This window comes from Pogona vitticeps, chromosome 2 (assembly GCF_051106095.1).
Source record: "Pogona vitticeps strain Pit_001003342236 chromosome 2, PviZW2.1, whole genome shotgun sequence".
NCBI classification, from domain to species: domain Eukaryota; kingdom Metazoa; phylum Chordata; class Lepidosauria; order Squamata; family Agamidae; genus Pogona; species Pogona vitticeps.
Genome location: NC_135784.1, coordinates 180323324 through 180350164, shown reverse-complemented (window position 1 = coordinate 180350164; position 26841 = coordinate 180323324). Strand labels below are relative to the sequence as shown.

At 46.8% G+C, this 26841-nt stretch overlaps 2 protein-coding genes across 4 annotated transcripts in view; one reads left to right on the top strand and one right to left on the bottom strand.

The window, feature by feature from the left end:
• The first annotated feature begins 313 nt into the window (after nt 1-313).
• G6PD (glucose-6-phosphate dehydrogenase) lies at nt 314-22142 on the top strand. 3 transcript variants are annotated; one of them, XM_078386578.1, is made up of 13 exons: nt 314-563; nt 3196-3347; nt 13238-13275; nt 13371-13479; nt 13742-13959; nt 14528-14686; nt 14986-15111; nt 17134-17227; nt 18731-18917; nt 19065-19300; nt 19953-20029; nt 20585-20677; nt 21536-22142. In XM_078386578.1, the coding sequence occupies exons 2-13, from the start codon at nt 3213-3215 to the stop codon at nt 21624-21626; spliced, it is 1563 nt and encodes a 520-aa protein (XP_078242704.1). In that variant the 5' UTR covers nt 314-563; nt 3196-3212; the 3' UTR covers nt 21627-22142. The 3 variants fall into 3 exon arrangements, with proteins under 3 accessions (XP_078242704.1, XP_072847590.2, XP_020667743.1); XM_072991489.2 differs by lacking the exon at nt 314-563 and adding an exon at nt 722-852; XM_020812084.3 differs by lacking the exons at nt 314-563; nt 3196-3347 and adding an exon at nt 12094-12227.
• Nucleotides 21361-26841, bottom strand: part of LOC110089201 (ceramide kinase) — a 25506-nt gene continuing 20025 nt past the window's right edge. The window contains exons 10-13 of the mRNA XM_020812085.3: nt 26657-26739; nt 24347-24546; nt 23087-23283; nt 21361-22671 (exon numbers count right to left, since the gene is read on the bottom strand). Of these exons, the coding sequence (XP_020667744.3) occupies nt 22608-22671; nt 23087-23283; nt 24347-24546; nt 26657-26739 (544 nt within the window). The 3' untranslated portion in view covers nt 21361-22607. The remainder of the gene's footprint in view (nt 22672-23086; nt 23284-24346; nt 24547-26656; nt 26740-26841) is intronic.

The following is a 26841-nucleotide window of genomic DNA, read 5'->3' as shown; positions in this document are numbered from 1 at the left end:
ACAACCGTTGTTGCGCCTTCCTGATTAACGCAGCGGTGTTTGCACTCCAAGTCAGGTCATTTGTTATGATGGTCCCAAGAAACTTACATTCAACCACCTGTTCCACACAGACTCCATTTATATACAGTGGCTGAATGTCTGCTCTTTTTTTCCTATAGTCCACTATAAATTCCTTGGTTTTTTGGATGTTAAATAGATTTTTTTTTTTTTGCACCAACGGGATAGCTGTAATACCTCGTCCCGATTGGATGCTGCTCAAGAGTCTTGTTTCATCTGTCATCTGCATCACGCATGTGCCTTGGCGACAGGGGACATGTGAATCATCATCAAGGCAGCGTGGAGTGTGTGTTACGTGTGTAACCACCCTGATAAGGCTTTCGAGGCCCGTAGGATACTGAAAGTGTGGTTTACTCGACTTCAACCCCCTGGAGTTCCCATGGCCGAGCAGGAATTCGAACCCGGTTCCCTGAGTACTAGTCCTTCACTCTGCCCAGTCGGGGCATGCAGACCGGCATTGCAGCCGAGGACAGCAGCCTTCAATCGAAAACAACGCGCCTTGTTGTGTAAGGGAACTCAGGGAGGGGGGGAAGCAGCGGCGGCGAAATGTCTTTGGGCGCTTCTGATTGGGTGTCGCCCCCCCCTGGAGCCGACCGAGCGGACACCTCCGATTGGGTGCGGCTGGAGTGGGCGGGAAGCAGGCCGCGAGGGAAGAGGGGCACAAAAGCGAGGGAGGCGGGGCGGGGCGGCTGTCAGCCCCAGAGGGCCGGAGGGGCGGGGAAATGGGGAGCCGCGCGAGCGTGAGGGCAGAGAGCCTCGGGGAGCCGTCGGCGCCGCCGCTGCAGGAGAGAGAAGGTGGGCGAAGCGGGAGAGGGAGGGCGGGGGAGAGGCCGTATCGCGTTGGGGGCTGAAGTGGGAAGCAATTGACGAAGGACGCCTCTTGGAGGAGGGGAAGATGGGGTTTGGAGGGGGGGATGAACAGAGGTTGGGGTGCATGCAGCGAGTATGGGCGAGGGAGAGTCGTTTGGAAGGGAGCAGACAGAGGGGGATACGAGGGGGGCGCACAAAGGGTTTTACATGGGGGGGTCGGAGAGGTTGCCGAGGTGTGTTAATGACCCGTATGTATCCCCCTTTTTTGGGTTTCTGGTGTGCACGCGCGCCTCCCCCCTTCCCTTACCCGGAGGCGCGAGCACGAACTTTTCCTGGGGCAGGAATGAGAAAAATGTGGATCAGTGGGATGCGAGCGCGGGGGGGGGAGGTGGTGGCGGTGGCCGGGGCTTCAGGTAAAAGGGGGGGGGGGATAAGCTCTTACCGGGGACGAGAGCAGGGCAACGAGGAGAGGGTGGGGAGCAGAGGGTCAAGCCAGGGCAGGGACAAAGTGGATGTGTGTGGGGGGGGCGGGATGTGGCAGACCTCTTAAGAATCTGAGAGTAGTCAGCCCCCCCTCCTCTTCTTTATCTGGAATTGTGGCCCCTTGTTCCCCAAAGCCAGACCTTGAAAACGTTACTTTTTTGTGGAATCTTTTAACTCCCAGACTCCGTCAGCCAGCGTAGGGTTTTGACTCTGATGGCAGGAGAAAGTCTGGGAATTGTCCCCGAAATGTAACTTTTGCAGGCTTGGGTACCAGTCACTTCAATAGTTCATGTTGCTTCTCTTCCGCGGTGGTGATGCCAGTTGCCTGGAGGCAGGAGGCAGCCAGACGGCTCCACTTTGGGAGCACATGGTCAGATGCTGAACTCCAGCAGGCGAGTCCTTTGAGTCCAGATAAGGGTTTGTCTCCAGTCAAAAGTTTTAATGATTATTCCTCTGCCACGACAGGGTCCCTGTCTTCTTCCCTTTTTTCTTCCCCTTTCACTGTTTAGTGAAGAAACTGTGTGTAACTTCCCCAAACATCCCCATGAAATGTACTGGCTCAATACCTGTATATTTTTCATCATCTTCTTTGTGATTGCTGGGTCACACAATAGGCCTCTAATGAGTCTAATAGACTGTATGCATATAACATTTTCTTTCCTCTTCCTTGTAGGAGTTTTGCCTATTTCAACTTCCTGTTGCCTGGGGCTTCTTTCTCTTTCTTTCTCCTTTTGACTTTGGTGTCCTTCCCATTATTTTTGTCTGGTTGTAGAGATCTTGGGTTGATGATGGCCAGTTGGCAGAACCTGGACAAGTTCCTTTTTTTGGGACCATAGCTTCCAGAAATTATTTTTATTTTCTGTTTTGTCAAATTGTATTTTAATTATGATGTTTGCATATGTTGCAAACCTTCAAAGTGCCCTTCAGCCAGATATGTAGGTGGTATAGAAATGGAATGAATGAATGGTTTGTTTGTTTAATTTCTATACCACCCATTAACCCAAGCCACTCTGGGCAGTTTACAAAATGTCCTAAAACAAAATATAAAGACAAGACAAAGCAGTCAATAAAATAAAATAATCTATACAAAATCAACAGATAAAAACAGATATCAAATAGAACATGAAATTAAAATAAAGAAAGCATGGCGGAGGTTGAACATTAGCAATTTCTGATTATTTTATCACTGTTATATTGGATGACGTAGACAGAAGGCCTGTCTAAATAGAAATGCTTTTAATAATCACTTAAAAGTTCCTAATGAAGGTGCTAAGCGAATATCGGGCAGGAGAGCATTCTGTAATTGTGGGGGCTATTGCTGAGAAGGCCCGGTTTCTGGTTACTGTTTTCCAGGCCTCTCTTTGGGTCAAAGCTCTCAGCTGTTATAAATAAATAAATAAGCAAGCACAGTTAGGAGTTATAATCCAAAAAGTAACTTTTCCAACTTTGGATCTTGACATATCTTTCCCTGTTGCAGAGAACTCTGGTGTCCACTTAAACAATCTATTTTGTGAATAGCTGCTTTTTCTTCTTCTCATCCCTTTTTTCTTTTTGTTACATCCTCCCAGTTTGTAAGCAAGGGCTTGGTACACAATTTGCTTTGAGCTGTTGGCTGAGGAACAGGATTACAAATGGTATAAATAAGTTAAACAAGCAATTGCATAGTGCTTCCTGTGGAAATTTGGCCTGCGGAAAGCTGAGGCCTCAGCCTTGGAGAGCTTTCTTAATTAATACAGCTTGTGTCACAAAAAAGGGGAGGAAAAGCATGCTCATGTGGGTGGCACGTTTTGAGGGTGGGGCGAGAAGGTAGGCGGAGTATCATTTGACGGACTCTTTTCTCCTCAGGAAATACCTCTGCCAACATGAGTCTGACTCGTCGCCATCCACAGGAGGAGCTTACCCCAGCAGACATCTGTGGGATGCTTAGGGAAGAGCTGAGCCAGGGGAATGACTTCCATCAGTCAGATACCCACATCTTCATTATCTTGGGGGCTTCGGTAAGTGTATTCCCTCTGAGCCAGACTGGGGTTCAGTGAGAATAGGAACCTGAGACTTTAGGCATCTTGATGTTACAGGGTGGGTGGGTGTTTGTGCGTTGGCCCGAAGAATATAAAGTTTCCTAGTGAAAACTGGGTGGCCAAATGGCTGTGTAATGAGTAAGGAGCCTACAAGTCTTCGCAAAATAAATCTCCAGGAGAGATATTAAAGGCACAAAGGTGAGAGGTAGTCCCAGTGAGTTTGACCTGTGCGCTGTAAGATGTGGTGGTGGTGGTGGGCTTCCAAACCCCATCTCTGTTGGAGGTATTAATATGAGTTTTTTAGGCACTTGTTTGGTTTTGTTTACAATATGCAGAGGTTCTCACACTCAACCCAACTGGACCTTTTATTGTTCCGCTAATCATTAAAACAGTAAAAGCAAAGGTTTTATAAATGGATAGGCAGGCACAGGTAAGTTTTGACAGAAAAATTGCCACAGAATGAAACTTTCATCTTGACTAACTGGCATTTAAAATTGAGATGCCTCTGGTTGAATCACTATAAAGTGGCACAGCTTCTCTTCACCCCCACTTCTTTTTTCTTTTCCTTTGAGCCTTCAGTTTGAGAAAGAGTTCTATATGACTAGAAGATTGCTCCTTAGCTTTTTCAAAACATGTGCTAAACCATGTAATGGGGTCACATATACTGTTGTTGCTAGCTATAGAGATGAGTAAAAAGTAGTAGGAAATGTTAGTCACTGTAGAAGAAAGTTTGCTTTCTGTAAAAGTTGTAATCCAAAAAACATAACTTTTTCAATTTTCAATCAGTTTTTCCCCCTTAAGTTCTCAATTTACAAAAATGCCATTTTCCCATTAGTACCATTCATTTATATGGGAGGAAAGGATATTAGGATGAGTGATCTTCTGTGTTATGCAAGGGAGTCAGAAGAACTTGACACAGAGACTGTATTCACATATCACAATAAACCATGGCTTGTGTTATCCATGGTCTGTCTCTTAAGAGATACATTGCATGGAACTGACAAAAAAACACAACAACAACAAAACCACACACCACAGTTACAGCTTGTCTTTCATTTTTTTGGTTTCTTCCTCTCCTTTTTGTCAGATCATGTTTTGTGATGGACACTTGCAGAAAAGTCATAAACAATCCGCACTTATGAGCTTAGATTTTACAACAAGGCATTTTATAAATAAGTTGGAGTTTATTAGCCAACAATAATTTATAGGTTCAGACCAGTTTGTGGCTGATTAACAATCCATGGCTTATTACCAGGGATGGATTCATGTTTCAAAACAAATCAGGTTTCAGCAAACTTCACTGTGTTAAGTGTGAACATAGAGATTCTGGTTCTGGTGGCAACCACAAATCCAATTAAATGTATAAACCTGTCCTCATACCAGTCTTCTTTATTAGTGTATATGGGCTTGGGCGTTAATCTTCTCCCGTGCCAAGACCATCTGGCCTGTAATTCCAGAGAGCATTACATTGCTCTGCAGCTGAGCTCCCAGTCATTTCTCATTCCTGCAGTGTTTCTAGCTGGCTACATAGCTAGACTGTGGTACCCTGCCTGCCATCTTTCTGTCTTGAATTGGAACTTATAGCTATACAGATACATGTCTGGTGATGGATACTCGTGTGTCCCAAATACCAGTGGCAGGTGGAACAGGCACCTGGCATCAAAGTGGGTTGTGGTTGCCTCCCTGTTTGTGTAAGTGCCCCTTGAGGCAGGGTGCAGTTGAGTAACCAGTGCAGCAATAACTTCACGGTGCATCATCAGCATCCCTCGTGGAGGAAGGGATAATGCCTTCCTGAGCTTGCTTGAGCGGGTAAGTGGCTATTCCCGACATACCTTCTTGGGTTTAGTAATGTGTCAGTAATCCAGTGCCAGTAAAGATCAGCTGAAAGAAGCATGGCTCGCTGTGGGGTTTTGTTTACCACTATTCCCTTTTGTTGTAACTATAAAACCTTGACTGTGTTGAGTGAAGGAATTCTGATGGGACGCTATTTTTGTGGCAATTACACCCTGCTATACTTGAACAACTAAATACTTGGGAATGTATTTTGAGTAATTTCTGGTACATTGTAGATTACATTCATGTACACTTTTGCATCAGTTGTAAGAAATGATCTGGCATTTAGACCACTGGTTCTTAACCTTGGGTTACTCAGGAGTTTTGGACTGCAACTCCCAGAAGCCTTCACCACCAACTGTGCTGGCTGGGGTTTCTGGGAGTTGCAGTTCAAAAACATTCGAGTAACAAAGGTTAAGAACCACTGATTTAGACAATGAAGTATGGAAATAAACCTTAGCAGTGTTGCAAGGATGCCACTATAGAACGTAGCTTAGATCATTTAGATGCTTTCTAAAATTCTGACTTAAGATTGCAGATGAAGTGTGTAGGAATGTAGAGGAGCCTTGCCATGGTCTCTGGAAGGAAAGCACCATTCTTCTCTTCTATAAAATTAGGCTGCAGTTGCTCAGGGCAGAGGGAAGGATACTTTGGACTTGCTCAGAGATTAATACGTATAATGTTATATCTATTGGTTTAATGAAGAGGACAGGCTTATGATGAGAGAGGGTGACACAGAATGAGGGATGGTTAAGGAACGAGAAGTGGAATTACAGGGCAAAGATCTTTTAGTGCACTATGTTGTGGTGATACTGAATGTCAGCGGGGAAATGGATGTAGCTGTGTAGACTTGTGTCTACACATAGAGAGAAAAACCCTTGCAGGTACACAATCAGTGTTAGGTGGAATATTCCTGCCTGCCGAAATAGGTATACATACTGTGCTGCCTGAATTCCACCGAACCTCTATACTTTGATGAATTGCACAGGATTGCCAAAATGATATATATTGTATTCTTTTTATCTCTGTGGCTTTGTGTGCCTGCACACAGGTGTGTAAAGAGGACAGTGGCTTCTCTTTGTTTCTCTTGTCTAGTGTAGAAGCCTTAGACAGGTTGGGCCATGCACTGGGTGATTCCAGTGTAATACAGAGGAGAGGAGAAGGCTGTTCTTTGGTGCCTGAAGGTGACAGGGAACACAGCTCAACCACCAATATTTGCTGAGTCACTGGGGAATCAGCGACAGACTCTCAGCAATGGAGAAGGAAGGCCCCAGCCTGCCCCAGCAGGTGAACACCATTATTTAGCACATAATTGTACAAACAGATGGCGTTCAGGGGGAAAGCAGGAAACACTTTTGCCAGGACATCTCTATCTTTACCAAACTTCTCAATTGTAACCTGTCCTGTGGATAGCTCATTCTGGTGATCGTGTCAGTTCTAATGAGACAATCTGATTCACCAGCAGGGGTTTGGTATAGGCAAAAACACATAACATGTTTGGTTGGAAAGGACAAATGAAGGGCATGCTCTTATTAGGAAATTAAAACCATCCAGACCCCTCCCCCCTCCGTGTGAGGATGCTTCTGGATGCCTAGCTAATGCAATGGAATGACTCGTCTCAAATTTGGGTGGAGAAAGCAGGGGCCAATCCTCCTTTAGCTGGCCATTCAGCTACATGGGGTGTTAAGATTCGCTGTAATTGCACTTAACAGCAAGTGTAACTCAACATTTCTACAGCCACCACAACAAATTGTAAGTTGTATCTGTTAAGTGACCCATTATTACTCCTAGCAAAGACTTTGGCCTGTTTCTCACTGAAATACTCGTATAAATGTTTTGTGTGCTGCAAACCACATCATCTGTGGGCACACAGGACTGCTGAGTTACCTGTCCACCAAAACTGAACAGATGTGACATATGGAAAGTCTCTTCCTGCCTTAGTCTTTAATGTGCTATTAAGCAGAAACAATTAGCATAAACAAATCCCTTCCACAGTGACAGTGTTACATTGTGATAAAAAGATGCCCTGGCTTCCTTTGGAACATCAATTGTTTCCACAGCAGTGGGGAAATGCCTGCTGCAGTATCAGACAATGTGCCACAGAAATAAAGATCTCACTCCTAGAGTAGAGATCCTGAAATTGGATACAGTGTTGTACTTTCATAGTAAGCAGCGTAGTTAAGTACAGTACTGTACTCTTTAAAGGTAGTGTGTGGTCATCCCTGCTAGAATTTTAACAGGAAAACACTGATATAGAACATCTTTAATTTTTTGAGTTAATTATTTTTGGGTGATAGCTGTATCAGGATTGCAGACCGGACACTTGTAACTTGTTTCCACTAGTTCTGTGAGCATCTTAATGACTGCTTAATTGACTGAGCATCTTTTTTTTTAAAGCAATCAATTATTTAGGTCAAAATTAATTTGCATAGTGTCCAGGCCTTCATAGAACTAGATACTTATAATCAGTCAAACCCACAAACATGTTATTAGAGGGGGGAAAGCAGCTCTAATGTTCACTTTTATATTGCCATCGATCTATGTATGTGTCAACACAGAGTTGGCAAATAGCAAACGAATCAGCAAACACATGAGCATTCATTTGCAGTATCTCCAATTAAAATTGACCATCACTCCTTGATTCGAAATAAAATGGATTAAAACTTGCAATGCTCACGTCCAGGTGCTGAACTCCAAAGCTTTGCTGAGCAGGGAGCAATGTCAAAATAGTGGTGCCAGGCAGACTAAGCTGCTGGTGCCTTTTCCACAGAGGTTCTTAGTGAAGGATTTACAGTGGCTGATTTACCTGACCTTCTGGATAGGTAGCAAACACTCCTAGAAAGGGAGTCTGGGGCGCAACCCACCCAGCCGCAAACCTCATGTGCCCTGGATGTTTCACACCTTTTTGGCCCAGGTCACTGCAGGCTAGTTGATTTATCATTGTTTGCTTTAGATAAAGAGTGGCCAGCCCTGGATAAAGGCAGAGCTTGGGGCTTATATAGGTTAGTGAACCTCCAGTGAGGTCTGTAGGGCATGGCTGTCATTAGTGGCTGGAGAAGAAAAAGAAAGCCATGTGAATCCTGCCTGCATCACAGGTTAGGAAATGCTTAGATATACAGTAGTTGTTTTAGGATCCACTGCAGGTCAAAATGGAACACCCTGAATGGGGCAAGCATCCGTGCATTATTCATTCCTATACGTCTGTCCACACTGATATTAGAATAATGCAGGGTAGAGAATTTGGAAGTGGTAGAAGACAATCTCTGTTATGACTTGCAGGTATTAGGATCCTGTGGTCGTGTATAAGAAATATAAGCTGCAGATCTCTCACTTGATCCCAGGGGATATATACAGTAGGAGAGCTTGACCCTTAGGGCACATCCAGACATTTACAACATGGGAGATTGGGTCTTTCCAGGGCCTCCAGTCGACCAGGATGGGATGCTTTGGCCCCTGTTAGCTATAATGGCTGGCGCACAGGACTGGTTTTCTGTAGGATGGAATGGGTTTTTCCTGTTTTAAACAAAGCACCATTGATTTATTTGGCCAATGTCCCTGCCTCTGAAGAGGCCTGCCGGAAATTGTCTCTTGGATGCACCTCTACAATACTGGTGCTTGCTCACTTTGGGGGTTATGAGTACTGTAGCAAAATGAAGCACAGCAACAACTTATTGGATGAAGCCCACTGGAGAAGTCATTTGAGCTTGTTTTGAGATCGGTTGGAACTTACGCAGGAAAATGTGAAGGTTGCAAGATGCTTAATTAGCAAGGGAGAAGGGCTGTTTGCATTTTCCATTGCTGGGTCAAAATGTTCTAGGCCTGCCTCAGATGGACACAGATAACGCAGTTCCTCCTTTTAAAAAGTTCTTCACACTCTAGAACTCCCTGACCAGGCCAGGATGGATGGGCCCAGCAGGTGGCTGATTTCAGGTAGTAGAACAGTATTGTATATCATTCCATGCCTTGACTTGCCTTCTCTATTGTACTGAACTGAAAAACAGAAAAGCTAGGTGTCCTGGAGATACACAACTTCAGTGCCTTTTGTGAATGTCAACTCTGTCCCAGTAAGTTTGGAGAGCGATGCCGAGGTTCTCCACAAAGGTGTGGTGTTGTGTGTAACAGACACACCTCCTCTTTATACACTGATACCAGAGAGGGCAGGAGTCACTCATATCCCCTCTTACATAAAGATTAGGGCGGGCTAGTCCTTGGCTGAATACCAAGGGATTAATCCTTTTCAAGTGCAGAATAATAGAGCAAATAGTGAGGCAGCTTTGAGACGTAGTCCACCCTTCCATGCAACTGGGCAGCAGAGCTGCTCAGAGTATCAGCCCCAACATGGAAGGATTGGCAATTTGTTTTAAGAAGCAGAATCTCTTGGGCTGACAGGCTTGCACTGCTTTATAGGTTACAGAGACATACGTCACTCAAAGTTTTGCTTGTTCTTGACAGAGTCTCATCACCGACTGTGATGGCGCTTGATCCTGAAATGCAAGTGACAGCAGATTAACATGCTGGGTATGGCATACACTCATGTAGATGCTGCTGCACTTCACCACTCTACAGACATGTCAGGGATGAGGAGTTGGGGATTCTGGGTCAAAGGCTATGTGCTCCAAACAGGCAACCAATTAGTTCCGTAAAAATCAACAACCAAAGTACTCACAATGATTCCTAAGGAAGGAACAGAGACATAGAGGACAGGCCCTTGCTTGTGTATTTATTTCTGATTGTTCTAATAGGATTACTTGGCAAATACTGTACTCTTAAAACAGGGCATATCTAAATATGTAAAACTTAATAAGCAATTTAAAAAAAAAAAAGTCTGTGAAAGCCTCAGACATTTAAAACAACCAGTACAGTGGACCCTCAACTTACAGACAGCTCAACTTACAGACTTTTTGAGTTACAGACTTCTCTGGCCACAAAATTTAGGTTCGACTTGCACCCGGAGAATCAACCTACAGACCAGAAAAAAAACCCAAAATGGAACAAAAATGGCCGGTTACGGGATTAATAGGTTTTCAATGCATTGTAGGTCAATGGAGACTCGACCTACGAACTTTTCGACCTGCAGCCATCATTCCAATATGGATTAATTCCGTAAGTAGAGGGTCCACTGTAACTCCTAAATGTTGTTCGACTAGATAGGCGGGGTATAAATGCAATCAATCAATCAATCAATCAATCAGTCAATCAATCAATCAATCAATCAATCAATCAAAACAGAACAATTAAAATGGTAATTCTCTCAAAGTACTGAACACCTTCCCAGTAGCTTCTTAGAATTTAGGAGTGAGCTGGCTAAGCAGACCTTCTTAGGATGGAAGTTCCAAAGATCAAGGCACTTCTCACCAAGACGTTCTTAAACCGGCCATGACCTGGACCACTCAGGGAGATCGAGAGGCCCAAGGTGGTGCATCAGAGCAGATCCGTGCAGGCCACTTAAGGCATGTTCTCTCATTGCCTTTTTAGCAATGTAATATTCACTGCCTGTCCTTTAACATACTGTATAGGTTGTATTCATATTGTGTTATAAGCTGAAATTCTAATTGGCTCTTAAGCAGGAGTGGGTAACCAAACCCTGTATCAGTGTATTCGCGAAGGCTTTCACGGCCGGGATCTAATGGTTGTTGTGGGTTTTTCGGGCTTCTTGGCCGTGTTCTGAAGATGGTTCTGTTCGCTGTCCTCTGAAGATGCCGGCCACAGAGACTGGCGAAACGTTAGGAAGAACCACCTTCAGAACACGGCCAAGAAGCCTGAAAAACCCACAACAACTAAACCCTGTATCCTCATGATTTTTTAAATTTGGGGGGGGGGGGGTGATGTATGAACTGGGAATTAGAGTTTGCCTTTCTCCAGCAAGCCAGAGACATAAATCAAGTACAAACCATGACTAGGGCTTTGTTTTTTGGTTTTTTCTAACAAACCCAAGTTCCTGGTTCACACAGCAGAATATGCAAGTCACTGATAGAAAGCCCTCTGCTTGCATAACCACCCCATGAGAAATGGGAGTCATTGGGTTAGAGGGAGTCATTCCCTCTAAAGAATTCTGGCTTTTGGTCCCTTGAGGAAACACTTTGCTGAATGTTACAGACCCTAAGAAGTACAGTTGCTTCCTCCCTTCAGTGAAATTTATGACAGGTGTATAAATATCAAAAAATAAATTGGCAGACTTTGATATTTTTAAGGCAGGTTCCAAACTTCAAAAGCTCAGAAGGGTCGAGAGAGCTTGCTCTACCCTGTGCAAAATTTCAGACCTAATACAGAATGTGAGCATAGCCTTATGGGCATCTGCCGTATAGGATTTTGTATGGAAACTGTGCAAGAGGAGTTCACATTTTCATTCCTAAAAAAACCTCTACACCTGTGCTCTAAGAAGCCTGTTTTGGCTATTAAATAGGACAGAGGGGGGAAGGGCTGGAGAAACAAGGAAAACAAGAGATAAAAATGGGAGTCAGTGCAGTTAAACCTGCTGAGGCTTGATTGTGACCGGGAAGGACAATTAAGGAGTTAAGGCAAAGGTTTTGCAGAAAGAAAGAAAGAAAGCTTTTTCAGGAGGTGTGTGCGTGAGAGAGAGAGAGAAAGAGGGGGGAGGGTTTGATAATACAAACAGGAGGCTACCATCCTGTAGGACTGCTGTGCAGAATGCAGAATTAAGAAAGTATCCCAAACTTTTCCCATCTGCAATTGAGGCAAGCCTTTTTTGGTGCTTGGACCTCCATGCTTCCCCACTGGGAGCGTTGCCGTGAGGTGGTCAGTGCACCCTGTGCGAATTCTGTCCTGCTGCCTCCGTCTGGCTCAGAAATGTTTCTGCCAGCCTGTGTGGCTGCTGTGAGGATGGAATTCCTTTTGTCAGAGCAGACTTTGCCAAGGCCTCCCCTGCCCCAGCCCAGCCCTTCTCCATTTCATTGATTCGGCGTGTTCGGTTGATTAGCAATCAGAACAGCTGAGTCACTGCCAACTCCCACTTACTTGATGGCGTGAGGAGCTGGGCTGATGGGGCATGACTCGGCAGGTTTGCAGGTGAGCCTCTGTGCACCAATGGCAAGGCGGGGGCTGCCACATACACACACACACCCCGAAGCAAATGCTGGGTGCCGAGGCTCTTCCCAGTGGCACCACCAGGCACAGAAAGGATTTCATGAAAGGGAAGACAGACGGGTTGGCGTTGGGGAGGAGCTGTGCCACAAAGCGAGGGCCCAAGTCAGCTGAGTAAGCTGACATGAACAAAGGAGCAGAATATAGATGGAATGCTGGGACTGAGTGAAATAGCCTGTGTTTTTTTTACCCTTAGTTCTGTTTATGCAAAGTATGGCGAAACCTTCGTGACAGGGGTGGCGGTCGGTGAGAGAACAGCAGGGATTTGTTTCCATTTCATCACCTCCCAGTGCTTCCCATTTCAAAAGAGGTGATCTAAGGAAGTTTGTCATGTGGGAACACAGCGCCAACTGCGGTGCTAAGAAAGGAATAACCCTACTTTTCCAGGGCATGGGGAAGCAGGGAATCTGTACCTCTGCCCTCCTGTTGGGAGCAGCGAGACACGGCCTCAAGGGATTTAAGTAGATTGGATTTATCACCATAGATATATTCATGGGAATTAATCCATTGCTGCCTGTGCATACATCTACTCCTATGCTTCAGTTAGATAACTGCTGTGTAGATCAGTGGTTTAGGAAGGAGCCAGGGATTGCGGGTTCGGTTCCCCCACTGTGCCTTCTTGACAGAGGCTGGATTCGATGATCCTTAGGGTTCCTTCCAGCTCTGCAGTTCTAAGATTATTATTAATAGTAAATAATTGGGGGCTATCTAGGGTGTGTGAACAGTGGAACTTTACTCTGTCGCATCCCTAACAAATCCTAGCACGGATCAAAAGGACAGGCTGGGGATAGAGACTGGCGTTAGGACGTTCCTGACCTGGCCCCCTCTCCCCTTCTTCCATGCCCACAGATGCCACAACTCTGCCTTTGCATCTTCTGCATCTTCCTTTCCAGTAACAGATGGCTCCCCTCCCCTCTTTTTCCTGATATTTACAGGGCGACCTAGCCAAGAAGAAAATCTATCCCACCATCTGGTAAGTCTTGTTTGCTTGAAGAGAGGTTCCCCTTCCCTGCTGCCATTCCCACATGCTTCCTGTCCCTTCATTGTGACCCCCTACGATCTGTGCAGGTGGCTCTACCGTGACGGGCTGCTTCCGGACGAGACCTATGTGGTGGGTTATGCCCGGTCCCAGCTTACGGTAGCTGATATCCGCAAACAGAGCCAACCCTACCTCAAGGTGAGGATTTCTCCTCTTCACTCCCTTCCTCCTCTTGTCCTCAGCCATCCCGGGACTTCACTCATGCTTTTGAGTTTATCGCATTGCCACAGGGAGAGACCACAAAGGGGTTGATTCTGTCATCCTCATTGACAGTGACAGAAGGCTGCTCTCTTGGGCAACATCTGGAGGGAAGGGGACATAAGCTTAGGGTGTCAAGCCTGGGGAAGAAAACAGAGCTGTTTCCCCCTGTCCAGGATAGCAGTTCTTCATACCTTTTCAGGTTGCTCCTGAAGAAGAACAGAAACTGAATGATTTCTTTGCTCGCAACTCCTACGTCTCAGGAAAGTATGATGACCGGGCCTCCTTTGAACGGCTCAATGCTCACCTCAATGCACTCCACAACGGCGAGAAGGCGAACCGCCTCTTCTACCTGGCCCTGCCACCCAGCGTCTATGAGCACGTCACAGCCAACATCCGGCATACTTGCATGAGCAATATGTAAGATCTGGGGGCCTCTGAACAGATGATGCTGCATAGTAGAATGAGTGGAGGGGTGGTGGTGGAAGGTCCCTGTGTGCCTAAGAATACGGAAAGCTCTATCAGCTTGTTAAGGGCAGATTTCCTGTACACATTGCACAGGTATGGATTGTGCTATTCGTTATGAAACTTTAACTTTCATGTCTGGTGCAGAAAGTAGGGATGATTTGCCCCTGTCGTTGAAAACATACTGGCAATGTCTGGCAGCCTTGGGAGCCAAGCAAGACACTTACTGCAACCATAGTATAGGATTTCAGTGCTCTGCAAAACACTGACACTTTCCTAAAGGTAGCAAAAACAGCATCATTGTGCAGTAAAGTGCATTAAGGGAATTCTGCTTGAGTTGCAATCACTTTTTGTGAGCATGCTTGTACAAGAGGCAGGGTGTGTGGTGCTTTAATTAGGAAAGGATCCTGGGCTCCACTGGCTTTGTCTCCAATTGCCTGTAATATAGCAGGTAAAATGTTGACTTTTCTTCTCCCACCCCCACCCCCCAACCTTTTCTCCTCCTTTCTCTCTCAACCACCAGCGGCTGGAATCGTGTCATTGTGGAAAAGCCATTTGGCAAAGACCTGGAAAGCTCCAACAAGCTGTCCAATCACATCTCATCACTTTTTAGAGAAGACCAGATCTACCGCATTGACCACTACCTAGGCAAGGAGATGGTGCAGAACCTGATGATCCTCAGGTAAAGTAGGAGCTTGAGATGCAGAGCCCGTGGGTGATTTGAAGCCTGAGCCAGTCTCTATTTGCGCGCCAGTGCTCTCCTTTGGTTCGCTCCCCAGCTGATGCCTTAAAGCTTGCGGTTCAAAAGCACCTCTTGACCACCCACGAACTGTCTTTTTATCTGGATGCCAGGCAAGGTGTGGGGTTTCAATAGCAGGGAAGTTCAGCCAGTAAAAACAGGAGCCTTTTATTCTGCCATCCATCTGGGGCATTTCTTTCCCTGCAGCCGCTGACTCGAGCCCTCGCTTGCTTTCCCTGCAGGTTCGGAAACCGGATCTTCAGTCCCATCTGGAATCGCGACAACGTGGCCTGTGTCATTCTGACCTTCAAAGAGCCCTTTGGCACAGAGGGACGGGGTGGCTACTTCGATGAGTTTGGCATTATCCGGTAAGCGGGTGGCTATGATGGGAGATGTTTTTCTTGGTCTGTTTGTGATAGGTGTGCAGACCTTGGACTCCGCATAGTGAATAACAGGCATGATATTCAGACGCCATGGAGATAAGATTCAGTCAGCCACAGAAAAAGTGGTAAACCTGTGTCTGAAACGTGACATTAGGCATGTGCTGTTTCTATTTTTTTGAACTTCCACCTCCCCAAATTCTCCAAGAATTTGTGATACAGAATTCTGGGAGTTGCAACCCAGAGACCCATACCTACAGACACCCAAGATTTTGTTCACCTGAATTGTGGCCTATTCCCAGCCTTGCTTCCTCTTGTAAATGTACAAAAAAAGGAAGCTGCTGCAATCCTTCCTAAGTGCCATAACGTTCCTGCCCTTTTGGGCTCTGTAAAGGGAACCTTCCACAGAATTGTGCTACCTAGGAAGAATTACAACAATTTCCCTTTTTTTATTTTTTTGCACATTATCAACAGGAAGTCAGGCTGGAGCTGGGCCATGTGGCCTCAGAACGCAGTCCTGGTCCGTCGTCATCGTTCATCGTTTAGTCGTGTCCGACTCTTCGTGACCCCATGGACCAGAGCATGCCAGGCCCTCCTATCTTCTACTGCCTCCCGGAGTTGTGTCAAATTCATGTTGGTTGCTTCGCACACACTGTCCAGCCATCTCATCCTCGGCCGTTCCCTTCTCCTCTTGCCGTCACACTTTCCCAACATCAGGGTCTTTTCCAGGGAGTCTTTTCTTCTCATTAGATGGCCAAAGTACTGGAGCCTCAGCTTCAGGATCTGTCCTTCCAGTGAGCACTCAGGGTTGATTTCCTTTAGAATGGATAGGTTTGTTCTCCTTGCAGTCCAGGGGATTCTCAAGAGTCTCCTCCAGCACCACAATTCAAAGGCATCAATTCTTCGGCGGTCTGCTTTCTTTATTTATGGTCCAGCTGAGTGAAATGAGGGGATCTGTAGGTGATGATCTGTGGGCTAGAACTCTCAGAATGCTGTCTGGGAAATTCTTGGAGAATTCTGGGAAATAGAGTAAAAAAACAACAACAGATGACACATCCCTACATGACAACTGAGATTAGAGCCTTGTGGCGCAGTGGTTCAACTGTTGTACTGCAGCCAAAACTGTGTTCACAACCCAGGGTTGAATCCCATGTAGCCGGCTTGTGGTTCATTCAGCCTTCCATCCTTCTGACATCAGTAAAATGAGTACTCAGTTCGCTGGCTGAATGTTTCTTCATGGCAGAAAAAAAAAATCTTGCGCATAGCAAAGTAGCATGTTAGGGGTGAAAGTTTCTGTCTGGCCTGGCCTTCCTTCTGACCTACTAGTTTTTGATTTGTTGGATCTTTGAAACTGAGTGAGAGAAACAGATGTAAAAATAGATGGAAAGGAAGAAGAGGCAGAGGTTTAGAGCCATTGTAGAGGAGGTACCTGATATCTCCTATGCCATGCAATTGATGCTTTAATGCAAATCCTCTCCACTTTATTTCGGATAAGGTCTGCTGGGGGGGGGGAGAGAGAAATAAATAACAACACCTAACTTGAAGCAGATGGGCATCTGCCTCTTCATTTCCCCTGCCTAACTCCTATATTATCTTGGGAACCCCACATTTGTGAAAGTAATCTGGAATTCCCAAGAAGTGGAATTCTCTATCTGATCCCATCTTCTAGTCTCTGCATGCTGCCCCACTTGCTACATCCCCACACCCATGCCCTGGAGTCCCAGGCTTACCTGGAGGTAGCCAGTGGTCATTCCCAAGGCTTATTGTCCAAACACCTTTCCCTGATGCTCCTGGAAATTTCCAGGACCAGTTGAGGCGTTTTCTTGCCAGACCTGTATTGCACACGTGCAAGAAAATACGGCATGTAGAACTAGGGCATTGCTGGCTGCCAGGAACAGGAAGCATACATGACTTGTGATAGCTTGAGGGCTATAGTTAAAATCACGGGATGGTTGTGGTATATAATCTGACTGTTTCCAATAATACTGATTCTTTCTACCACCTCCACAGAGATGTAATGCAGAATCATCTCCTCCAGATGCTCTGCCTTGTAGCCATGGAGAAACCAGCCTCTACAGACTCTGATGATGTCCGCGATGAAAAGGTAGGAACAGGTTTGTGTTAATAAGCAGAGTGTCTCGCTGAGAACTAGCATTTGAACCCAGCCCTTGTGATCTTAAGTGAAGTCTATCCAACATCTGTCTATCCAATGTCTGTCTCTGAGTGAGTTAGCATTTGTACACCACTGTTCTCTAGCTGTAATGTGGCAGTGATTTATTTGTTGTGCAGAACTGCTGTTACCCACTACTTGCCTTAGGGAGTCAGGGTCTCTCTCTCTCCCAAACAGAAAGAAAAAAGATATTGGGCATAGTGACCAAGCCCCATACCTGCCTGTACCAAGCCAGTTCTTTTTGGGAACAGTGCTTCTTTCTTTTCCCTGTCTCCTTATGAGTGTCTTCAGCCAAAATGAATTGGGTGGGAAATATGGGAGCAGTCCAGATGTTGTGTGGAGTCCAAGTCCATCCATCATGGCTAATGAGCAAACAATGATGGGAACTTTGAAATCGAATAGCATCTGGAGGCTGTCCTTCACTCTTGCTCTAAATGGTTATTTCCTCTAGTAGACGTTTTATTGCGTAAGTACACTGCCAGATCTCCTGTATGGCGAATTCGTGTAGTGAAAGAGCCCGGGGGGGGGAGACCACAGCTGCAATACAAGGATATCTGCAAGCAGGATCTGAAGGCCTTAGGAATGGAGCTCAACAGATGGGAAACCCTGACATCTGAGCGTTCAGCCTGGAGGCAGGTGGTGCAGCATGGCCTCTCCCATTTTGAAGTGATGCTTGTACAACAGGCCAAGGCAGTCCCGAAACTAGCAAAATCAGGGAGCTGGACAGGGGACAGATTGTATTTGTCTTCAATGTGGAAGGGATTGTCACTCTCGAATTGGCCTTCTCAGACACACTAGACGCTGTTCCAAGTCCTCTATTCAGAGCACGTTACTATAGTCTCTCGAGCCTGAAGGATGCCTAATCTAATACTGCCAGGTCTGATGATGAATGTGCATGTCATTTAGTATCCAAACCCAGTTGAAAAGCATGGACGTTTTCACTATATGCCGTATTTTCCATGTATAAGACTATACTTTTGTCTAAAATCTTTAGACTAAAAATTGAGGGTTGTCTTATACATGGAAGTAAGCCGAGGAGAGAGAAAACAATTGGAGGGGAAAGCAGGGGTCAACGCGATCCTGCAGTGCTTTGATCCCTTTCCCCCTACACTTGCTAAGCCCCACTTAGATTTCTTAATTTTGGGTTAGAAAATTTGGGGGTTGTCTTATACACGGAAAAATATGGCATGTAATTTCCTTTACAGAAATGCCTTCTGCTTAGGAACGTGTGTCTTGTCTGCAGTGCCTCCCCAAATAAGCGCTTTTTGCTGCATCAGGTCCTTGTCTCCCATTCTTTGTTGCCTGGTTGATTAAGTGTGAACATACCACTGACCTGCCTCTCCTTGTTCCCCGCATCCCACCCCCAAGTTCAGCTTCCTTTTGGTAGTACAAAAAGGTCTCCAGCTTGATCAGCCGTTTCCCTCTTTCTTCTGCTAGGTGAAGGTGCTAAAGTGCATCTCAGAGGTGGATCCTAACAACGTGGTGCTTGGCCAGTATGTGGGGGATCCGAGTGGCAAAGGGGAAGCTCAGAAGGGCTATCTGGAGGACCCCACGGTCCCAGCTGGCTCCACCACACCCACTTTTGCTACAGCAGTGGTCTATGTGGATAACGAAAGGTGGGATGGTGAGTACAGCAGGGTTCTGGGGTGGGACTCATCTGGATGTCCTTGACTGGGGATGCCATGCCTATTGTGGTGGAAGAGAGCATCCGGTTCCCTTTTCAGCCCCATGCTGCCTCTAAACTCTTGCCTTTCTGGCCTCCCCTGTCTAGGAGTGCCATTCATCTTACGCTGTGGCAAGGCACTCAATGAGCGCAAGGCAGAGGTGCGGTTGCAATTCCGGGAGGTGCCGGGCGACATCTTCAATCGCCAATGCAAACGCAATGAGCTGGTGATCCGCGTACAGCCCAACGAGGCTGTCTACACTAAGATGATGACCAAGAAACCTGGCATGTTCTTCAACCCAGAAGAATCAGAACTGGATCTCACTTATGGCAACCGTTACAAGGTACCATTACAGTGCTCTTGCTGATGTGCCATGGAAGCTCCAGCTTCTGTGCTAAGGAACCAAGTGGCTTAAAGATACACACACAACAATCCTGTGCCTGTTTGATCAGCTGTAAAACCTTGACTCTTCTGACTAGCAGCTTGGAACAATGTGGGTGGCTGGTAGAAGGTGACAGGGATAGGAGTGGTGGTTGATAGGCAGAGAGGCATAGCTGGCAGAGACTTCCAAGAGAAAGTCTGGAAGGTTCAGGATCCAGGGAGGGTTTGTTAGTCTGCTAGAAGCTGGGGGCGGGGAGTAGGTATCAAATGCCTGGCTGCCCTTTATATTTACTCATTTAGAATTGATTGTGTGAATGTTAAAAATATTATCTTTGAGATGTATAGAGGTTCTGCACCTGGTGTTTTGTTTGATATGAGTCTTTGATGTGTGCAAACCATCACATGGCGTCATATGTAAGATGTAGTGGACATGTCTGTGGGTCCAAGCAGCTGATACACTCAGGCTTCTTAGTATCTGTTATGTTCTGCTTGAAGGGGGTCCTGTGTTCTTCTTGAATCCTTTCTCCCCTGCTAGAAGAAACCCAAGAGCCAGGTTCTCCTTCTCGCAGAGCATCCGGTGCTCTCATCCTTTTGTCTCTACCCTCTTTTCACAGGATGTGAAGCTCCCAGATGCCTACGAGCGCCTCATCTTGGATGTTTTCTGTGGGAGCCAGATGCATTTTGTGCGCAGGTGTGTGCTGGGGTGTGATTAAGGCTCCCCTGGGAAAGGAGGTGAGATCAAGGCAACAAAAGGAAACACTGGGTGTGGGGGCTGGGGGAAGAAAGTCCTTGCCAAATCCTAAATAGGAGCTGAAATACCTATCGATCCGTTTGGAAAAGTTCCTTTAAAAAAAAAAACATACCTCTGGGAATTCTCCCACCTGCCAGACCACCAGTTGGGTTGAATAACTTCCAGTATTTTATGTGGACCACCAATCATCATAACACAGTGAAGACAAAAGAATTGGAGGCCCCTAGTTTTGTACTCAATAATCCCCTTTTCATTGAGGCCACGAGGCTGTTGGCAGTCCAAAAAAACACTGACAACATACCTATACAAATCTCTCACCAGAAAAAAAAACCCACCTTCTGTTTTAAATCTTTGAATGACCCCCCCCAAGATTGACGTGGGAGAAAGCAATCAGTGAATCATCAGAGGCCACTTCAGCCCTCCCTGAGCTGGCAGTAGACTTTCTTACTGCCTGTTCCTTCAGACTCAGCCTAACTTTGGCCCTTCTCTTCTCAGTGATGAGCTCCGTGAAGCCTGGCGTATTTTCACTCCACTTCTCCACAAGATTGAGGGAGAGAAAACCAAACCAATTCCCTACCGCTATGGCAGGTGAGCTTGGAACAGATCTGTTGGTGGGTGAGTCTGAAACGCACGCAGGTGTCAAAGAGTAACAGGGAAGAGACTGTAAACCTGCTACACCGTTTATCAAGGGCAGATTGTCTGCCGATCCTGATCATGTGCAGACCGTTTTCCTTCCCCCCCTTTCTGCCTTTTGAGGCAGCCTAGCTTTCCTATAATAGAGCAATACTTTTCCCAAGCTGATGTACTGCTGTCCTAGCCTTCCTTGGGTCAGACCATTCCATAGTTAGCTACTATAAATGCTATAGCCATGCCTGCTCTACAAAGTGAACAAACACAGCGGGCAACATTTTCCAGTGAGGACAGCAGTGGACATTCCCAGTTCTGTACCACTGGTGGTACTGGGAGATGTTGCAGCAGAGGTCTGATTGGATGGCTGGTCCCGATGTAGAGACAAACTAGGCAACTCAGTTGGCCTGGGGTGCCTAGCTCAGCAAGATTAACATCTCGGGAAAGGGAGTTCTTGCATGTATTTCTGCCTGTATCCGTGTCTATCCAAGGATGCCTATACAGGGGAAGTGGAAGTACAAGTGTATTAATAATGGGCTCCAAGACATCAGCATGAAGAAATATTTCATCCAGATAAACCATTGTGAAGCGTAATCTGATAATTCCATTTAACTAAAAATGCAAATAAGAAAACAGCATGTTGGTCAGTTCTTAATCTTTTATTGCACTTTCATTGTACTGTTGAGCCTATGTCAGGGTGGCAACATAACTGTATAGGTCCTAGGCTTTGGGTTGAGAAACAGCAGCCTAAGTGAGCCAGCGGACTTCTTACGCCCCTGCTTTCAGAACCACTGACCCGGAACCCTTCTGTTTTTCTAGCCGTGGCCCTCCAGATGCAGACGAGCTAATGAAGAAGGCTGGGTTCCAGTACGAAGGCACCTACCGTTGGGTCAACCCTCACAAGCTTTGAAGGCTGGAAGTCGCTGGTCTTGCCTGGAATTGTGACAGCAGTTGTGCTTTTTCTCCACTCCTCTCGGCAGAAACTGAGCTGGCCCAGCCGGGCACTGGGCCGTCCTGAAGGCTGCTTTTGAAAAAGTCACAGTCTTGCCTGTCTTGCTGAGCGCAGGCCTCTGTGTAGTCCCTTGGCACGGCCTGGACTCTGGTGGGGAGGGGAAGGCTGGCCATCTTCTCCTTGACCTTCATCCTCATGGTTCTGGCGCAGCACTATGCCTCTGTCACTCAGCTCTTTCTGCAGTGCTGGCAGCTGATGGGAGACTCGGATATCCCTTTCCAAGCTCTGCCCAGGGTGGAGAAAGGCTACAGGATTTTCCTTTCACCTCTTGCCTGTCTCCCCCCCCCCCCCCTACATATGCTGCTCCTTCAATTGCACTAGCTCTGCTTTTGCTGCATTACTTGTTACATTCCTGTTCAGTCTGCTTCTGGACTTTGTATACAAAGCTGTGCTTTAAATGGAAGTTACTGTAAAGACTCCGTGGTCCTTGTCATGTCTTTGGAGGAGGCTAAACTTGACAGGTCTGGAGTTGACAAAACCACCACTGCCAGCAAGCAGGCGTGGATTTTCAATGTGTGTTTTGGTTTGTTTGTTTTTTAGCAGCAGACTCCCAAAGTGGCATACGTTAGGCAGGAACACCAGTAAGAGTGAAGCAGGTTGTGAATCCGTAGAGTAAGGCCTCACCTCCTGTGCTGTTCCTTCTCTGCCAGGGGCAGTTGCTTAAAAGAAGGGCTGAGAGAGGCCCCTTGTGCAGTTCATGATGGAGGCACAGGCCTCGTCGCATTAGAGCTGGGTGCTTGCCCTTTGGCTCAGGCACAGACGCCTGGTCCTGTCGGGGACGTCCTTCTAAAGGGGCTTAGGCGGTGCCTCTCAGGTCCCTGTGGCCTCAGCATTGCACTGCCCTTCTGATCTGGCGGGGTTCTCCTTAGCAGGAACTTCCTAACGGATGGAGGCTGCCTGTTCGATGCCACGAGCAAAGAGATGAATGAGGCTCCCATGCACTCTTAAGGGGGAGAGAAGGCAGAGAAAGGGTTAGTAGGAGCGTTGCTGGATGAGGGACTGCACCGACCCACTCCCTGTCAGCCCTCCTAAACTTAGTATCTTTGGCTCCTCCCCTCCCTGTCCTTTCACTAGACCACACTTCCGGGAAGACCCCAACCCTTTGCAGAGACCCAGCTAAACCCCTCGGGCCCTCTGAGGCTCTCTTGCCTGTTGCTTCTGGCATGGTTACAGCTCTGGTTCCTCACTGCTGCCACGATAGTGCTTGGGACCCATAAAATGACTTGAAAGGAGAGGCATGTAGGTCTGCATTCAAGACTCTTCCCATGAGCTCCAGCTCCCCCTCTCCGGACACTCCTACTGGTGCCTCTGGCATTACAGCAAGAGGGATCTTTACCCCACCCACTTTGATATCCTACCTGATGCTGAGGTCAGCGTGGCTCACAGTCTCACCGTCACACGTCCAGCAGCTGACCGGTGGCTCCCCTTGGCATATTCCCCCACAGAGCCCCCTACGTTCTTGGGGAGCTGGCTCTCCCTCCTCATGGTCCTCCACTTTTGATGGAGTGAAACGAGCAGCCCGAACCCGGTACACACTCACAAACGGCAGATCAAACTAAGGAACACACAAATGAATGTTTCTTTAGCCTTGGCATCCCATTGGGTCTGCAGCTTTGTACATTTATCAAAATATTGGGGTGAAGAACCTTTAACCCTTGAAATCTAAACTCCCCACACAGCCCCTCACCAGTCACTGCTTTGGGTGAAGTTTGATGGGAGGTTTAGGCCAGCACATCTGTAGGGCCAAAGGTTCCCCCACTCCGCTTAGTCCGGGTGAGGAAAGGGCTACTGGAATGTGCTTCAATCTCCTGCTTTCCTATTCTGCTCAGGATAGCCTTGGAGTAGTCTAGACCGGTGATGGTGAACCTTTTTGAGCCCGAGTGCCCAAACTGCAACACAAAATCAACTTATTTATTTCAAAGTGCCAATACTGCAATTAAACCTGAATGCTGAGGTTTTAGCTTAGAAAAAACAACTGCTCCTGCACTGCAAGGGCTAAATGTTTGTGTTTTGGTTTTTTCCTATGGGGGTGTATTAACAAAGAAATACTTACTGGTCCTCCAATCCCCCATTGGGCTAGACCGGTAATGGTCGCCATTGCACCCCTCTGCCGGACCACTGCAGCAGCAGAGGGGAGTGCCGAAATCCGGGATTGGAGGACGGGTAAGTATTTCTCTATGATGACTTATGGCTCATGTGCCCACGGAGAGGGCTCTGTGTGCCAGCTGTGGCACGCGTGCCATAGGTTCGCCATCACTGGTTTTGACCAAAGTCTGTGTAGACCAGGTCTCTAACTAGCAGCTGCTAAACTCAAGCCCTTTTCTCTGTGACTCTGTCATGTCAGTTGTGGTGGAGGGCTATGAAATATTTGCAACAAAACAAGTTCAAATTGAAAGATAAAAGAGGGTGCCCAGTATACACATCAGGAGTAAATCTGCCTGTTGTACAGTGCAGTCTGCATGCACACACATTCAAATGTGTGTGTGTGTGTTTAAAACTGTATGCACGTAATCAGAGTCATGATCAATGACACGACTTTGCAAAGTTTGATCCCAGCTGGAGAGGAATGGGAGGGACAAGGAAAGGGAGCCCTTCTGCTTTTGCAACACCTCTCATACCTGGTCTGAGCGGTTGGTGTGCCGACTTAGGTGCCGCAGGAAGGAGAACGTGGAGCATTCGTGCACCAAGATAAGGTCAGCGGTTCCATCAGCCAAATGAGCACAGGGGGAGAGGCCCTCGGGACTCTTGGGGCAGGCGCTGCTCATGCTGGTCAAATTGACTGCTAGGAAACGGCCCTGGACCTGCTGCCAGTCACCATCTGTAGAAGGAGATTGGGGGGGAGGGGGAGGCAAAAGGAGGGGCTTACCCTGGGTAGTTTTTGCTGCTCAACAGCTGCTCGGACCGTAGGCCCGGAATGCTTTTCAGGGGTATCGGCCCCTGGAGGCTGTCAAATTCACTTTTGAAAAGCAAGGCCTACACCGTTCTTCCTTTTGCTCAAAACAAGTCGTTGCTTAGTCTCAACGTTCCTGCCCTTGCCCACTTACTAGAAATAAAGGCAGGCAGCAAATCTGGTGTAAGGCCCACGTATCGTATTTTTCAGAGCAAGGAGGTCAAAAGGAGAGGCGACTGATACCTAGTTTGATTTCAACCTGCTTTTGAAGTCTCCCAGAGTGGAACCGTGAAAAATCGACACAATTAAATATGGCACGATGCATACCATCCTTGCACTTTGTAAAAAAGCCCTTTGTGTTTTCCAAAAAGGGCAAACAGACAGGTATTCAGCAAAGACAGCTTCTGCCTTAGGAATGGAAGACCTGACTATAATAAATTCCTGTCTCAGGTCTCCTAATAGGAATACAAACAATGTTCATAACGTGCACTTTCAAGCATCGGTAAGTATCTCAAGAAAGCTTGCGTGGCTGAAGTCATGGGTGGGTCCAGGGATGAATTTTCTGCCCCAGGAGCCTGCAGAGGTCACACAAAGTGCCAAAAGCACCAAGAAAACACACACAAAACACCCTGGAGTCAGTCAGAAGTCCATTTCCAGTTCTGAAAAAAACATGTGGGTTGTGTTCATGTAAGGGAGAAAAAGAGAAATGGTGTGTAGAGGGGACCTGCAACTTATTGAAAAGGTGAATTCCCTGCTCCTGGGTGCATTTTCCAGGAATTGGAAGAAAGACTCGTGCCACAAAATTAGACTGAGGAGGGGGGGGGTGTCTTTGTGACTCCAAGCCTGCCTTGTGCCCACGCAGGGCCTCCTGTCTAAGAGAATGGGCCCCCTCTCTTATCCTCTTCGTTCATGTCAGAAGCAATCTGCTGGTGCTTCCTGAGTGGAAGAATCAATCAAGGGAGAGTGCTGTCATCACCCTGGGGGATGCATGAAGGTGGTCACCGTCCTCACATTCTTTGTGGAGACTCCCTCCCTGTCCTTTAAGTCAGGAGACCCCAGCCCCTGGTCCGCAATCCAGCAGCAGTCCACGGCCTAGGCAGGGCCAGACTGTGGACACAGATCTCCCCCTGCCAGCACACCACATGGATCCGCACGAGTGTGCCACCCCCCCGGCGAGCGTGACACACACCCCATGTGAGTGCGACACCCCCCAACCGGTCCATGGTTGGGAAAAGGTTGGGGGCCACTGCTTTAGGTCATGGTGATGATACAACTCACCTGTTTCACATTCACACTCACAAGCTTCTTGTTGCAAGAACAGCACAACTGATCACAAGGACTTTTGTTATGTCTCAGAAGAAGTAGGCTACAATCTATAAAAGCTCAGTCTTTAAACCTTCCACAAGAGCTTATTGTTTTTGCTGCAAAAGACTAATGTGGCTCGCCCGTGGAAATTTCACGCAAAGGGTTTCAGACATTTGCAAGCCCCGTCTACAGACAGTTTACAACCACTATTTCTATTATCTCTCCAGTGGTGAGGATTAGAAACATGCTTTAAATTTTTTTTTAAAAGTTAAGTGGAAATTCTTGGGGAATATCTGCCCATTTAACAAGTATGCAACAAGCTGTGGCTGTAGGTGTAGCTTATGAGATGCGTATGAGCATATCAGGCAAGGCCCGGATGTGTATCGACACATCCTCATGTAGATTTTTTTAAAAATACACAGATTTGAAAGACAGCATTTTGCTTCAAAGAAAGCAACAGGATTTGCATTTTCCTGTCTGTATGCAATTCACAGATATAATGAAATCACTCAGTTACATAGTACATATGGTTCAGGTTCAAGAGGAGTGGAACTTAGAGGAAAGGAAAGGATAAAGGATCCAGGACATGCGAGTTCTATCTATATGAGCAACCTTTCCTCATCTATATTTATATGGCTGGCCTGTGTTGATATACATAGGATAGCATATCTAGGAATTTGACCCAATCCTAGCCAATTAATTGTGCACTAATTTCAGTGTTTACATGGCCTACCTGTGTGGTTCTCTGACTCAGCCAGTGTTCCTTCGTTGCCTCCAGCTGACAGATGTTTGCTAGATTCTGAACAGACTAAACAGCTGGCAGGAGAAAAAATATACACTGTTGCTAGAACACTGTACTCCAGCCCTCTGCCCACAGTAAGCCTTGCCTTCCTGACCCTTCAGGCCCAGTTGTCAGTC

Bases quoted from the DNA above. Each gene is read 5' to 3' on its own strand.
- G6PD (XM_072991489.2), top strand. From the start codon at position 780: ATGGGGAGCCGCGCGAGCGTGAGGGCAGAGAGCCTCGGGGAGCCGTCG. The intron at 15,112-17,133 runs GTAAGCGGGTGG...CCACCTCCACAG, and splicing joins GATGAGTTTGGCATTATCCG to AGATGTAATGCAGAATCATC. The intron at 18,918-19,064 runs GTGAGTACAGCA...TCCCCTGTCTAG, and splicing joins GGATAACGAAAGGTGGGATG to GAGTGCCATTCATCTTACGC.